The sequence below is a fragment of the Notothenia rossii genome (assembly GCF_949606895.1).
Source record: "Notothenia rossii genome assembly, chromosome: 4".
In the NCBI taxonomy this organism is placed as follows: Eukaryota; Metazoa; Chordata; class Actinopteri; order Perciformes; family Nototheniidae; genus Notothenia; species Notothenia rossii.
Window position 1 is genome coordinate 84,091,067 of NC_136902.1, and position 15,473 is coordinate 84,106,539.

General features: G+C 39.1%; 1 protein-coding gene across 1 annotated transcript; it reads right to left on the minus strand.

The window, feature by feature from the left end:
• Positions 1–1,659: 1,659 nt before the first annotated feature.
• On the minus strand, positions 1,660–15,259 carry akt2 (v-akt murine thymoma viral oncogene homolog 2). Its single transcript, XM_079677371.1, has 14 exons — positions 14,738–15,259; positions 12,197–12,364; positions 11,880–12,011; positions 11,650–11,761; positions 10,323–10,476; positions 9,594–9,725; positions 9,417–9,482; positions 9,262–9,330; positions 9,032–9,154; positions 8,353–8,481; positions 7,478–7,692; positions 6,087–6,174; positions 5,058–5,160; positions 1,660–4,961 (listed from the first exon to the last, which is right to left on the minus strand). Exons 2-14 carry the CDS (start codon positions 12,240–12,242, stop codon positions 4,882–4,884), a joined length of 1,449 nt encoding a protein of 482 aa, XP_079533497.1. The 5' UTR covers positions 12,243–12,364; positions 14,738–15,259; the 3' UTR covers positions 1,660–4,881.
• Between the last annotated feature and the right edge of the window lie 214 nt (positions 15,260–15,473).

Consider the following 15,473-nt stretch of genomic DNA (forward strand, 5'->3'; position numbering starts at 1 on the left):
ATCTCATCATCTAAATTAATGTGCTTCCTTATTATGAATATGCCTGAAATATCAACTATGGCCCTGTCTCAGGTCGACTATTTTCATTTCCTCGCTCCTCGGTCTCACCGGAAGTAGATTTGTCTGCGCCATCTCGAGTACCGTCCCATGGCTCTTATTCCTGCCGGAGGACCGAGGATTGAGGAGCGAGGAGCGATAATGGAGGAGCGATAATCGAGGAACCACCAGTCCATCCTCCGATGAAATCCTCAGATACTCGCCCCGCCCCCTTACTGTGTATCGCTCACTGATTGGACGATGCAGTGCATGCACTGATCTCATGCTTCTTGTTCTTGACATGAGAGCAGTACCCCAGCGGAGTGAAGAAAAATAAATGAAACTCACGAGAGTCACTCCTCAGTTTAAACTGTGTTTTGTTTCAATTCATGTATCATTTAGTTACAAATATGTGATATATCTGAACAACAAAGTGGTCAAAAATCATTTTATTCATTTATTGTAAACATTTTCATGATCGCTTTTTTCGTTTTATATTTTCATTTACTGTCATTTCCATTCAGTCAGTTCTAAGTGCTATTAAAATGTTAATGTGCTACATCTCCACACAAACAAACAAAGTGTGCAATCCAATTAATGTTAATCTAACTGGGTTTTGATAGATAATATATATATTTTTCTTCTCTCAATTATTTTATTTCTATTGAACTCTAATCAATATTAATCAAAAATATTGTTCGTTTATACATTTTAAGAATGGCGTTTATCTTTTTTGAGAATGAGTTCTTATTTGATTTTATTTATTGGGGTCTACAACAAATGATACAAATGTTTGTGTCAGTAAATGTGTGGCAGGGTTTTTTGTGAAAATAACGGGGACATAGCTGCTGTCACGAACAGCTGTGCGGCGTCATCACAAACGGACGTCGCTTCACGTGACGCTCCGGAGGAAAGGACGTCCCATTGCTCTTAAAACTAATTTCCCTGCTTCTCGTGGTTTCCTTGCGTCCCTCCATGCTTCCCTGGAGGGTGGGACTAAACACAGGGAAACGACGCAAGTGAGGGAAGCAAGGATTTAATTTAACCGACCTGAGACGGGGCCTAACAATCAGTGTTTTTGGTGTGCTACATTTATTGTGTCTAGATTAATTTGTACATTTTAGGGAGAAATTATAATGTAAATATATGTGTGTGTGTTACTAAATAAATCATGAGCTGATAACGTGTCATAGTCTGAGCTGTTCTCATATTGTTTTTGTTTTTTAAATTATACTGATGTCAAATGTCCCTAAATGCAACCCCACAAATACAAAAACAAACTTGACTACCCACTAAAAAAAATCTGTAACTCCTCCGTCACATTTTATACATGGATTTGTCTGCTGAAATTAACTTGTTATTGTTTTTTTAAATGTGTTTCTGGGCTTAAACCGTCCACATGTAAGGATTTTGATTCTTTAAAAAAAAGTATAGGACCAGGCTTTACATAAGTGGATAATGTAAATCTCTTTATTTATTGTGTTAAACCCTCTAACACAACATCCAGACCATGGCCTGCTTCTTCAATAGCTATGGCATGAAGACGGCATCTGTTGCAGTGGATTACACAAGAGAGTGCAGGTGTAGAGTGTAAAAATAGCAAAAGAAAGACACAGATACAGATTTATTCAGTAAAAATGTTTACTGGCACATTATAGTTGCAAATGTTATAAGCTACCATATTGTAGCAGGTATCACCCATTACATTGTGAAGTCTTGCACAGGGGGGCTGAAACTGTCTACCAGGACAATGTCCTCCCCTTATAGATTGCTTTTTTCATTGCCATCTGAGCCTCAACTAACAGCAACCAGCAAAAAAAGAAAAGAAACTTGTTACACCAGCATCAGGTGTGACATTTGTGACAGTTGCACACATTCAAATATACAGAGAAGCAAGGTAAACATAGTAAAGCTGCAAATCAAATACTACAAGCTGCAGGCCTCCGACTCTACCAATGCTGCATTCGCCTTCAAGCTTCTTTTTTTTGGTATTTACACAATAGTGAGGAGGCACTTGTTGTGCCTGTGTATGCCTACAGGAGAGGTCAGGGGTATTAACTTGCATGTTCAGCTGTGAAGCATTGCTTAAAGCGTGGCCAGCAGCGAGGTTCAGAGTATGGCTTCACAACCAATATTAAAAAAGTTCAGCAGCACCCCCTTATGGCCATGATAGCAATGAAGGCAAATCCACAGTGGAGTCCCATCAGTGCAGTGGTTCTGAAATCCCATCCTGCCGTTTCCAAAGCAGGACACTAGGCTAGAGTATGATGGCTGTGCCTCAGCCAGTGAGAAGAGGTGCTGGAGTTGTGAACTGTAAATCAAAGCCATTCGATCACAATATCATCTGCAGGAACTGGGGCCACCTGCTGCCCGACGATCAGTCAAATACCTGCTGCTTTTCTGTGTCCTGATCCCCACTTTCACTCATACATCTCACGGTCACGCACACAAACTTAATGAAAACAAATTCATAAGTGACATGACAGGTATTACAGAGAATGCTGATAGAGGTTTTTCAAACCCTTCAAACTGAGTGCTCTGCAGAGAATGGTATCAAACTACTGATTTCATTATTACATTGTTTAAGCATTGCCTGGAAAAATATATATTTTGTATGTGTTCTGCAGGATGTAGACATGTTTTAACTGTTTAGACGATCTTAGTTTAGTTAAAAAAACTATTATGTGACCAATTTAAATTTCACTTGATAATACTTTCTTATAAATGTATGCAACATGTATGTTCAGAACTAATGGACATTATAATGCTAACCATAAATTACCAGCCCATTCAAATTCCAATCACTGATTGTTACCATCTTAGCAAAATAAGCATCCCCCCCATTGGAAACCCATTGAAATGAAGAACGTAATAAAAAAAAAAGAAAGCCATTTAAAAACGTTTAATATATAACTTTTATATAATGTATACTTAAACAAGACAATGTGTCTTCCAAAATTTGAGAAATAGATGGACAAAAAAGGGGAATAAACAAAACAATGACAAACAAAAAAAGATCATGATGTTCCTCTAGTGAAGTTCTACGAGCAACCAACAACTCTTCCAGCACAATGGAATATAAAATGCTTGTGTTTAAAATGAACATGTTATCGTGTGTTGTAATGACTCAAAAGTATGCATATTTTAAATTTCAACATAACAAAACAACAGCTGGAGTTTTGATTAGTTCCCCTTCTGCGGGTTGAAGGTTGGTCGAACAGCTCATGCAGTGTTTAGTTGGATTGTAAATCTGCAGACTTTTTTTCCAAGACATAAAACCCCAGCGATTGAAGTGCCTTTAACACAGCAAGAAAAACACACACGGAAAAAGAATCTAAACATAAGATGTGGAATCATTTGAAGTGTTAAACGCCCACCAAGTCAGTCGATTTTTGGCCTCATTATAAAGACTTAACGATTTAACTCTCATTCTTTAAATACGGGAACATTCAAACAAATATCTTTAAAACTTACACTGATATTACAAATAGATAATGAACAAAAGATTGGTTCCTAACTCTTCAGCAAGGGAGTGACAATTACTGGATTGAGGACAGCGAATGGCTGCGTGCGTCTATATTGGTCTTTCTTTACAAGTCGGGGAACTGCTGTGAAGTCTCTTTCTTTTTAAATCTTTCTATCTTAAACACTTATTGAAGCGACTGGCCTTAATGAAAACATACACCAATAACCGGCAGCTAGTTTGTCGTGAAGTCAGTCTGGACACTGTACTCTAAGGAAATGACAGCTGCTTCACATTAATGCAGCTTTTAAAGCAACGGTTAACAATGCATTGGATCCTAGTTTCTTTTCCTAAGCTCCAAGATGGTCACAGCAATCCTAAATCACATGCTTGTTCCCTTTAGAAAAGGCCATTGAGTGTGTCGCGTAGTGTCCTCTAGTTGATGTTCCAGCAATAGTTTGAAAACATGCACGAAAACAGACAAAAATGGATGGTTGAGAATCCAAGAAATGGTTGTTCATACATCCTCCTGCACTCACATGCACATTCACCCGCTCATACATACGTGCAGTGCAAACACAGAAATGGCAACCCTCCTCCCCTTCCCCATCTCCCCTCTACTGTAGGAACGGTCCCACCCATGATTTGTAACAGCAAGTTCCAGAAAGAGCACTTGTTAAAAAAAGAAAAGAAATATGGCCTTACATTTAAAACCGTAACAATCGATGAAATAAAAATTTGCCTTTTAACACAAATCTTTTTCCGTAATTTGATTATGCTTTTGTTAAAATGCTATCAAGTACGTATGTGTATATATATATATAGATGCAGTCTATGCATGGGTTGGTGTGTGTGTGTGTGTGTGTGTGTGTGTGTGTGTGTGTGTGTGTGTGTGTGTGTGTGTGTATGTGTGTGAGCGTGGGTACAGCTGGTAGAGAGGTGGTACTTGCTGGCATAACCTGGTTTTCAAAGTTTCAAGGCTTTGATTTGTTGCCCCAGTGCAGCGGACGTCCTTCAGGAGGGCCTAAAGCCCCCCCCCCCCCCCCAAGAGACAAAGCTGCCAGTCTCTCCACACAAACCTTCTGAGGTCAGTCATTCACGGCCCGTGTGTTCATCTCATACTCCATGATCCCCGTCGTGTCTGAATAGCCAGGATGTGTGTATGTGTGTGTGTGTGTGTGTGTGTGTGTGTGTGTGTGTGTGTGTGTGTGTGTGTGTGTGTGTGTGTGTGTGTGTACGTGCATTAAACACCCAATGAAAATGTGTCTTGTGCAAGTTTCTGTGTGTGTCGTTCCCCAGCAGTGCAAGTGTGTGTGTGTGTGTGTGTGTGTGGGATTGTGATCGTGTGTTAGCCTGCCTGCTTGTTTCAAGAGTCTGAGTGATCATTCCCGTATGCTGGCGGAGTAGGAGAACTGAGGGAAGTGCGTGCGCTGATCCGTGTCCTCTGCGTCTAAACTGTCAACTGGAGTATACAAAAGGAGAGAAGACAGAGGTAAACGTGTTAACCCTCAAATCTATCCAAACTTGGAGCACAACAAAAAGCACACGGTGTACTCACACTTGTCAGGCGGCGTTATTGTTATGGTTTGTGCTGTGAACTCATCATCAAAGTAACGCGTGTCCGTCTCCGATGTCACCTGGGGTTTGAACGGGGGAATGAGCTGAGGAGAAAAAATACAATCGGTCATTTTACATTCTATTTAGCTAAATGATAGATGGCTTGATAGATCAAAAGTGACTTCAGATAAGTTGAAGTGGACCTATTATGCTATATTGGACAAATATATTGTAGGGCCATACCTATACAAAACATGTCTGTGAAGTTTTTTGCTTAAAATACCAAACAGATCACTCATTGTAGCCGCGATAGGTCCCCTTTAAATTTCATTTCATTTTTATTTGTCCCGCTCATGGTACGCAAAACCAAATGTACAATGATTGCCAAAAAAGATGACTACCAAAACACCATTGAGCGAAAAGGAGCAGGGAGAGGAATAAAATCTTCTGTGACCTGCCCCTTTCTAAAATTATGGTCATAATACATTTTTTTTTCTTTTTCCCACAGCCAAACATAACAGTATCTTAGGATACTAAGAGAAATACAAAAAAAAAATACTTATTTCCCACTTGACGGTTAACGGAAAGAAACAAAACAACACCAAAACATCACATGTATAAGGAAAAGAAAAGTGCAACACCCTCATCTGAGCCCTACTGGAGAAGAAGGACGCATGATGATAATAATAACAATAATAACAATAACAACAATGGCAATGGGACCCTCAAATACAAACAAAGATACAAACTGAAAGAATCATGCAAGTACATTATCAATAAGTGCTTCTGCATTGGATTCAAATAAGCCAAACATTTGTAACTGTTTTTATTATATGTTATATTATATTGGCCAAGGTGAAGTCATAACGGGTAGGTTACATCCTACAGGGGAAGATGTGTAAACTTCCTGCCGTCCTTTTGTGGAGCTTATTCCAACACTAGCCAGGATAGCTTGTTATTGTTATGTTAGTTCACACCCTGAACATCCTAAGAACTGCCACGTCATTCCTTTATTTCCCCAGAATCTCACCTTTTTCTCAAGAACATCCTTCCAGTTGATGGAGGAGAAGAACTTGTGGCTCATCACTTCTTTGGCATCATCTGGGCCGCCCCCGAGCCTGTAAACAAAACCAAAACACCATCATCATCTCCACCCACTCACCAGCTACCTTTATTTATACAGATAATTGTGCAAACACCGACGTTACAAGTGGACACCGAGCACTTCTGCCGTGTTGTTCTGTTCTGATAAATGTGTCTCTCATTTCCTCACAGGTGCTTGTGTCGGTAAGGCAGGCAGTGCTCAATGTACTAATTTTAACAAGCTCTTCGATTGTTCCACGAAACACTGGGGCTCGACAAAAACAACAATCAATTATGTCTGTGTGCATGGCCGTTGAAAACTAATCAAGAAGGAACAAAGGTTTAATAATGTGGTTACTCATTTTATAGCTGGGTTTGTGGGGCCGCTGAGCACAGAAGAAGATTCAGAAAACTAATCGAGTGTTACAGACATGGTGCAACGTCGCAGGAAGGAAAGGTTTGTTTCTTGAGCTACACTGCTGCATCACTCGGTTTTTTACTATTATACAAATTGTAACCCTGACAATGTTTGATTTATCTCCATGTTTGCGTGCTATAACGTTACGCATACATTTGAAAAAACTTTGTCATTTTTTTTTTTTTTTTTTAAATAAGGCAAAAAATAATGTAATGATTTTTAAAAGAATACATACATGTCCACTGTATTGCCAGCTTTTCTTTTACACTAGCATATCAATACATCTACTTTGATGATATGTTGTGCTCAAGCTAGGGCTGCTCAATGAATCGTATTTTAAAATCGCAATTACGATTTTGGCTTGCAACGATTATGAAAACAACGTAATCGAAATAAAACGATTTTTTAAAAATGTATTATTATTGGCTTTTTAATTATACTTAAAGTTCAGGGTAATCGACTGTTAAAAACATAATGTTCAAAAAAAAAATCTCCAATAAATGTATGTTTTCAAACTAAATGGATAATCGTTTTTAATAATCGTGATATCAGTTATTGACCCAAATAATCGATATTATGATTTTTGCCATAATCGAGCAGCCCTAGCTCAAGCTATTTTTAAACGCTGCCTAATACAGTGACATGTCTTTGTTTCTGTTAAATGGCTTTGGTAAAACGTGATGTTTACAGAAAACTGACCTCAAGAAATATGTAGGAGATTAAATGTCGAGCTTTAATATAAAGCATGTTTGCATTTTGGTTAAATATCTTTCAAAATATCTTTGTGCAGAGTTGTGAGCCTTCCGCACTACAGATAATCGTGAGACTCATTTTGATCCTGATTATCCAGACACATTCTTATATTTACTAAATGAGGGTTTGATTCCCCACGGTGTGTGGCCTAGCTGCTAACCACACACCTTTGTTTGGGATCCTTTTTGAGCAGGCCGGCCAGCAGGGCCTTGGCCTCAGGAGCCAGGTTCTTGGGGAAGCGGATCTCCTCCATGAGGATGAGCTCAAAGAGACGCTCGTGGTCCTGGTTGTAGAAGGGCAACCGCCCACACATCATCTCGTACATCACCACGCCCAGCCCCCACCAGTCCACCGCCCGGCCGTAGTCATTGTCCTCCAGCACCTGGCAAGGTAGAACATTGAAAGAGTTGAGAGAAGAGAGGAATAACTCTTTTTAACTTATTTTTCTTTTTAAAACTTTCTTGCTTGTTTTTTTTTTATTTAAAAAAAAAAAAGTTGTACTTCACTTTCGACAAATACAATCAAATTATTGTCCTGTTTTTTATCTGATGGGCTGGTAGGCAAAAAGCCCCCAAAAACAACAACTAAGGTCCGATTTACAATAAAAAAGGTTTATATTTAGCCGAATCGTGTAATTGTGTTTGTTTATTTAACTGCAGTTCACTTCAAAAAAGATAATGTCCTTTCAATAGAGATATATTTTTGGAAAAGATTGAGAGCAGACTTTTTTCTCCCGGGAACCTGTTGATTAGAAATGCTCTGTAGGTCAATTCACATTTCCTAAGTGTTAGTATGTTATCATTATGGTAGCCAAAGCCAGCAGCTCTCCCAGCTGAACTTCTGTTCATACTGCTTGTTCCCTTACTGCCCCACGAGGCATCAACAAAGTAGCTCCAAAATGTTCAGACATGAAACTACCGTCCTATCAAAACTTAGATTCCATAGAATAGATTGCATCACCTGCATGGCTTCAGCGTGTATTTGCATAGACATGGTGACAGAAACATAATAATGTGTGATTCCTCAGCCGTGGTTAGGTTACCTCTGGTGCCAGGTACTCGGGGGTTCCACAGAAGGTTTTCATGGTGGCACCGTCCGTGATCCCCTCTTTACACAGACCGAAGTCTGTAATCTTTATGTGGCCGTCCTTGTCCAACATGAGGTTCTCCAGCTGTGCAGGGACAGATTTACTTTACAGTCAAATTGTTACAAATATTCCTTCAGCTTGTTTACTAGTTGAACACAATACTGTCATACAGGGTTCATACACTTTTTCACCAATGATTTTCAATGACTTCTCCATGACCAAAGAAATTACTCTTTCTCAGCGGTACCACTGAAACATTTAGATTTTAAAATGGTACGCTGGAAAATAAGGTCTGCATATGAAACATGTTGTGCCGATCTAAAACAAATCAAATAGTAGGCTTACTAGCTCCTACAGACTAAATCCACTGTAGACTAGAGGGCGTGATTTTAAAAATCTCTCACCAGCAAAATACCTCGTCAGTTAAAGGCCATTCATTACTATACGATACAGTATTTATTATCGTTATAGTATTACTATTTCGGCGAATAGATCAAATATAAATTATATTTGATGCAACTTTGGTTACATTTCCATAACTTTTCCAAAAAATACTGTTTTCCATAACTTTTCCTGGGCCTGGAATTTGCATTTCAAATGTTCATGATTTACCCTGGTCATAACAAGATCTTACCTTTAAATCCCTGTAAACTACATTGCGTGAGTGTAGGTACTCCAGTGCTGACACTATTTCCGCACCATAAAATCTTGCTCTGTCCTCTGAGAACACTCTGTCTCGTGATAAGTGAAAGAAGAGCTGAAAAAGAATTAAAAAAGAAGGAACAGGAGTAAGGTCATATTTAGGTGTATTATAAAACACATCGGACACAATAGTGTTCCAGGAGAAAAAGGGAAAAAACTTACTTCTCCACCATTTGCATACTCCATCACAAAGCATAGCCGGTCATGAGTTTGAAATGCATATTTTAGTGTCTGTAGAGAGGGAAACATATTTGAACATCCTGACAGTTCCTTCATTTAGTAAAGTGCAAAATAAGGCACCAGCACTAGAAACTCACCGTTAGAAAGGGATGCCGCGTATTTTGGAGAACTCTGCTTTCTGTAACAGTGTGTGCCACTTCATCCTAGAGGAGCACACACACACAGAGTTACATTGAGTACATGCAAAGATAATGATATGTAACATTACTGTTGAAGAACTCTGAAGTCTAGATATGACTGTGATTGGCACTTACTTTAGCAATGATGACTTCTTTGCGGAGGATTTTCATGGCGTAGTACATCCCCGTGGCCTTCTCCTTCACCAGGATAACTTTACCAAATGTCCCTTTTCCCAGCAGCTTCAGATAGTCAAAATCACACATGTTCTGCAGAAAATTAAAGAAAAAGTGTGACGAAGATGCATATATAATATACACATGTATTAGTGCACTACATGCTGTGTCCTAAAACAAACACACACACTTATTTTGTGCAAATGAGATGCCACATGTTGAAAATCTATTCATACTTCCCCGGAAATGACACAATGAATCCTTTAAGTTACATAAAATAGACACCATGTAGAGATCAGAATCTGATTTTTCTGACATTTGCTCTATGGTAGAATAAAATACAAATTATTAAACAAATATATATATTCATATAAAACACAAGTATAAGTAGTAAACTAAAATAAAAGATCAAATAAAAAAAAACAGAGTTAGACATCACTGTAAACATAAGAAGTTAAAGTAATATGTACAATAACATTGTAATTGTTTAAAGTCAAGGAATACATATAGAAATGCTTAATGTTCAGTTTCCTACATATAAATAATCACAAAAAACATGTATACACAAATGTTGCTCTGCACCGTATAAAGGTTGCTTCACCCAAAAATATTGAGAAAGATTTAAAGGCTTAGCGTTTAAACGAGTTGCAAACCCTTCGGCTGCCAGGCTCAGCGAGTGCAAATACTGACCACTTTTGTGCGTAACTTGGACACAGCAATCTCCATCTCCTCCGTGCCGCTGATGTCACTTGGTGAGCCAAATTTAATCTCCATGGGCTCCTCGTCGTGCTGCTGACTCTTCAGGCCGTTTGCCACCGCCTGGATCGATCGCATCCACTCCTCCCTGACCCCGAAGGAAACACACATTACCGTTATCAAATCTAGCCATGTCTACATTACTCTGAATATAAACATCTGAATTGGCAGGGGCCCTGGTACACAGTGTAGTAGTAGTAGTAGTAGTAGCACTGATGTTTGTTTTGTAAACTCTTTGCACTCATGGTTCAGACGTTGTGCCAAAATATATATCTTAAAAAGGAAAAACAGGAGTCTAGCGGCCTACATTTGGGAAGTAGAGGATAATCTGGGGGGCTGCTGGGATTTGGGCAGAGCCGATTTCAACAAAATGTGATGACGATTGCTTGGGTTGGGGGGGGGAATAATCATGTTTAATCTGGAACTGAATTTCTATTTCCAGCAGGAGGGTATTTTTCTACTCTTGCAAAGTAAAATGATTTCTTAGTATTGAGGCCCTTTGTCTGTATCTTTCTCCTTACTGGTTTAACTCATGTTCTATTCTCAGCCAATGAGGATGTGGTAAGGTTTAGTAAAACCTAGGGGGAATAGTGTTTCAACCATGAATAAGAACAGTTATAGAAAATAAGTAAATGAGACTGTCTATAAAATATCTCTGGACTATTTACATTACAGAGGACACCAGACCTTTAACTGCAGACTACCTTCAAGCTAAAGTGAAATTACATCTAATTATATAAATAATGATATGCAAATACAGCCCAATGTCTGGCAGAAGAGTAGAGTGAGGCAGAGAAGACATGCCACATAGGTATTGAGGATAATAGTGGTAGTTTACATATTCATTTGATTAGCTAATCTCAAAAAGCCGCTAGCCTGATTGCAGACTCTTCTAAAACTTTTTTAATTTGGATTTTAATTAATTATATTTATTCAGTCCTGTGTTTATTGACTCTGTTGGACTTTAGTGTTTTTAATCAATCGGTTTAAGGACTGGGAGGGGGGGTTAGTAATATTGTTTTGGAGCACCCTTTGTGCATGAAAATGACTAAATCAATAAAGTTTGAATGATTGAAAACAAATGTTCATCTTTGCTGTTTTATTGTATAAATGTTTATATTAATCCGGTTTTTCAGCGTAGACTGTTTCACATGTAAATACTGGTGGCCAACCACAAATGACTCTCACATTTGAATAGGGTTTTATCTTGAAAACAGACAGAAAATAAACAAATGAAACCCTTGGAACGAATGTGTTTTACCTCTCCTCGTTGCTGTCTACATGGAAGGTGCGCTCGATAACAGAGGTCCATTGCAGGCATCGAATGACAAATGTGTTGGGCCTTGGGCGCTCTGTCTTCATCAGCTGGCATTCTGTAAGCAGAGACACATCAGCCAACACTGAACGACTCAAGGCAGCGACAACAAAACATCAAACCACTTCTCGGAGTTTAATCCGCCACTTATTTGCCAGCAAGATGGGGAAACCGACCTGCGACAGAGAAGTTGTTGAGCGGGGGGAGGCTGTGGTCACTGGACACCTCGGGCTTCTCTTTGTAGCCAATGAAGGATCCATCGCTCTTTAAGATGAAGTAACGAGGTCGCCATGTTTTAATGTATTCACCTGGAAGACAGACAGATTTGGATCCAAATCGGTTTTAACGTTTGACACCTTGCTCGTGAGGAGACTCCAACTTACAAGCCAAAGAGGGAAGTATTTCATAATAAAAAGGCATAGATTTTTTAACATACACTATTACATTTATGTCAACCCAGATGATGGATGGTGAACACAAGGGGCCCCCTTACCTCTCTTGTGGAGCCATCCCTCTCTCACAACACTGACTTCATTCATGCTGGGGCAGAAGACTGTCTGCGTTGGGAGGGGCTGCAGACAAGCTGGTGGAAATTGTGCAAACGGTTCCTATTGGTCAAGTCCCTGAGAGTGGCTCAGATAAAAAATATATCATGTAACACCTGCAGGAAAAGGAACAGAAAGAAATACTGTAAATGCAGAATACACGGGTGTCAAACTACCTATAAAAAGACAAAAACAATGCTAATCGTGGCATGGCGTAACTTTGACATGTGACTACAACTCACAGATACAAACAATGTTATTCATATTTAAAGTTTTTTTTTTTAATCACGAGCCTGTTTTTCCTTTGTGACTCAGTTTGGACTGTTTACAATTTATGGCTGTACAGAATAGTTTGAAGCTTCAATAATAACATTAAAATATGATTTTCTATATTTAACATTTAAATGCTGAGCAGCTTTTATGGGATAAAGATTAGGCTACGATAAATATTATTAGTATTATACTATTTATAGAATGATATGCTGAGGCTGCGAAGGATTATATCAGACGAGCACTGATCCAAGCATTTCCAATAACTCCAGATCATTGTAGGTGAGAAAAACATATCCCTTATAGCTATTCACTTTTTACATAAACAGTTTTTTTAAATGAGGCCTGAAGAAGGTTTGAATGCAGCCAGGAAGGGGGAGAAGAAGACAAAGTGAAAGCATTTCTGGAAACATAGGAAACTTTCTGTGTATTGCGCTTGATGCCTATCTAAGTGTTGTCACCACAGCACTGCGCTTGAATAAATTCCTCACCTTCGGAGGCACTCTGTTTCCTTGAAACACAACTCCACAACAACGAAAAGTGCTGACATCTGCAAGTCTGCTCACAGCCTTATATCTGATCATCTGACACTTAGGACAGTGACATCCAAAACAGGACGAGCATAATGACTATAATAAGATATAATAAGATCTCATGCAAATCAAACATGCAAATCAGAGATGCAGTGTGAAAATACATCTAAATTATATATACAGTACATTATGGGACCTATACATCTGATATAACCATAAGCAAAATGTCTGCAAAGCACTGTATTTCTAATGTAATAGCCTCCCACAGCTCTTGCTGAATGTTTGTGGAGAGGCCTTGGTGATCCAGGGTCAGCCCTGAATCAACAGCTTATGTTAGATAATAGGTTTAACAGAATTTCACAATATTTCAGTGAAAGTGATGGGGTTGAATATTACAGTGCATACAGTTACCAGAACACAAAGCCTGTTTGAACTGCTTTGTTAACAAAGATAAAAACAGATAAGGGTTCCCACGACTTCAGACTCTGTTATGACCGTCAGAGGTGCATCCACGTTTGTTCATAAATGTACTCATACTTATCTGAAGGGCTAAAATAATAAGTGCTGCTATTTGAGAAATATGAAGCACAACTGCACGTTGTACACCAATAAGCAGTGTTGGAAGAAGTACTCAGATGCTTTACTTAAGTAAAATTACAATTACTATTGTCTTAAGACACTCCACTACAAGTAAAAGTCCTGATTGCACAATGTTACTTCGGTAAAAGTATGAGCATTAAAATGTACTTAAAGTACAGAAAGTACTCATTCTGCACAATGGCCTATTTCATAATAATATAAAATAGTATTATGAGCTTAATGTACTTCAAGTATCAAAGCAAAAGTAGTATGTACACGTTATGGATAATATTTTCTTTACACAGTAATATTCTTTTTAATACATGTCAGAGTATTTTAGAATTGTATGTGGACCAAATACTGTGTAGATTAGTAGTACAGTACTGCATTATAGCATATCAGCATATCGTGTGTTTATATGCGTAGTGCGCACAAAGTTACTTTTAGTGTAAGTACAAGAAGTAGAAGTATAAAGTAGCAATACATGAAAATACTCAAGTGAAGTACAAATATATCATAAAATAAAGTAAGTACAGCACTTGTAAATAGTTACTTTCCATCACTGCCAATGAGTGACAAAGAGGGCATCTAATATCTAGTCAAGCGTAAAGGTAATTGTCTTACATGTAAAGCTACTTGAGAAAACGTCTTTTTTATTAAGCCAGTAAAAAGCTATACTTGACAATGCTACCCAGTTAGAATATTAACACAGTTAATCAATATCTGAAACATTACATACCTAACCCTACCACAAGCTTCTCCGCGTAAACATTAACGTAGCGTCAACACATCCTCATCCTCTCAGTGTCACATTTTTAGCTACTAGCTAACTGAACAAGAGTCAACAAACGTTACAAGTCCAAAGACGGGTCAGATGGCTTTTGTATGTTAGCTTAACAGTAAACAAGTTGCCAAAACACTTAAAATAAAGCTGATGAGCTGTTTGGCCAAGTGGTGCGACAGACAAGCAGTGAGGACACTGACCATGACCGCATTACGACCAAACAAGGCAGCTAGCCAAAATAGCTTTCAAGCTAACAGCTAGTTAGCATATCAGTTAGCAACTTGCGCTACTTCTTCTCATTACCTTACTATGTCTTTCCTTACCTCGACTTCAGCGACAGAAATACTCCCAGCTGGTCTGCTCTTGAAGAGGCTCGGAGGTAGGCTGTACAGAGCTCTCACCAGTTAGCACTTGAAGCGTGTGTGTATTGAACTCTGTCAATGATCACACAGCTAAGCTGCTCGCTGAGCTTGTTTTCTTCCCTCACAACAACAGCGTCGGCGGCGGCGTGCTTTGGGTCTGTTGCTGCTGCAGTGGCTCACTGAAGCGTATTGAAGCCAGCGAGAGAATAAAGTCCACCGAGCGCCTGAACTTGATGGATATTTATGTCGAACACGAGTACGTATAATGTCCAACTCCTGGGAAGATAAAACCCCCTCTTTATGGGTTTAATGTGGTTAGTCGTCTGCTAAGCGTGGAAGGAAGCACTCCGTCCCAGGCAGACAGTACAGCAGCCCTGCAGACGCACGCAGCAGGAAGTGACGTAGAGGCCGGAGAGGGTCCACTGGTCCACTGCACCTGAACAGTCTGTGTGAAAGTACATCAAGTACCGCTACTGTAACCTTAACCTCCACACAAAGCTGCTGGACAGATTCTCTGACAGATAGGCACTACGAATAAGGTTTAGAAAGTCGTGTAAAGTGTCGTGAAGAGGGTGTTGTGTCTCCACCTTCTCTTTTAACCCTGATCCTAGCAACATGTTTGACATACATGACTTATGTAAAAGACCTAGGGGCTTTTTTTCATTTTAATGTGGTGATAAAAATGGATATTCAGAAT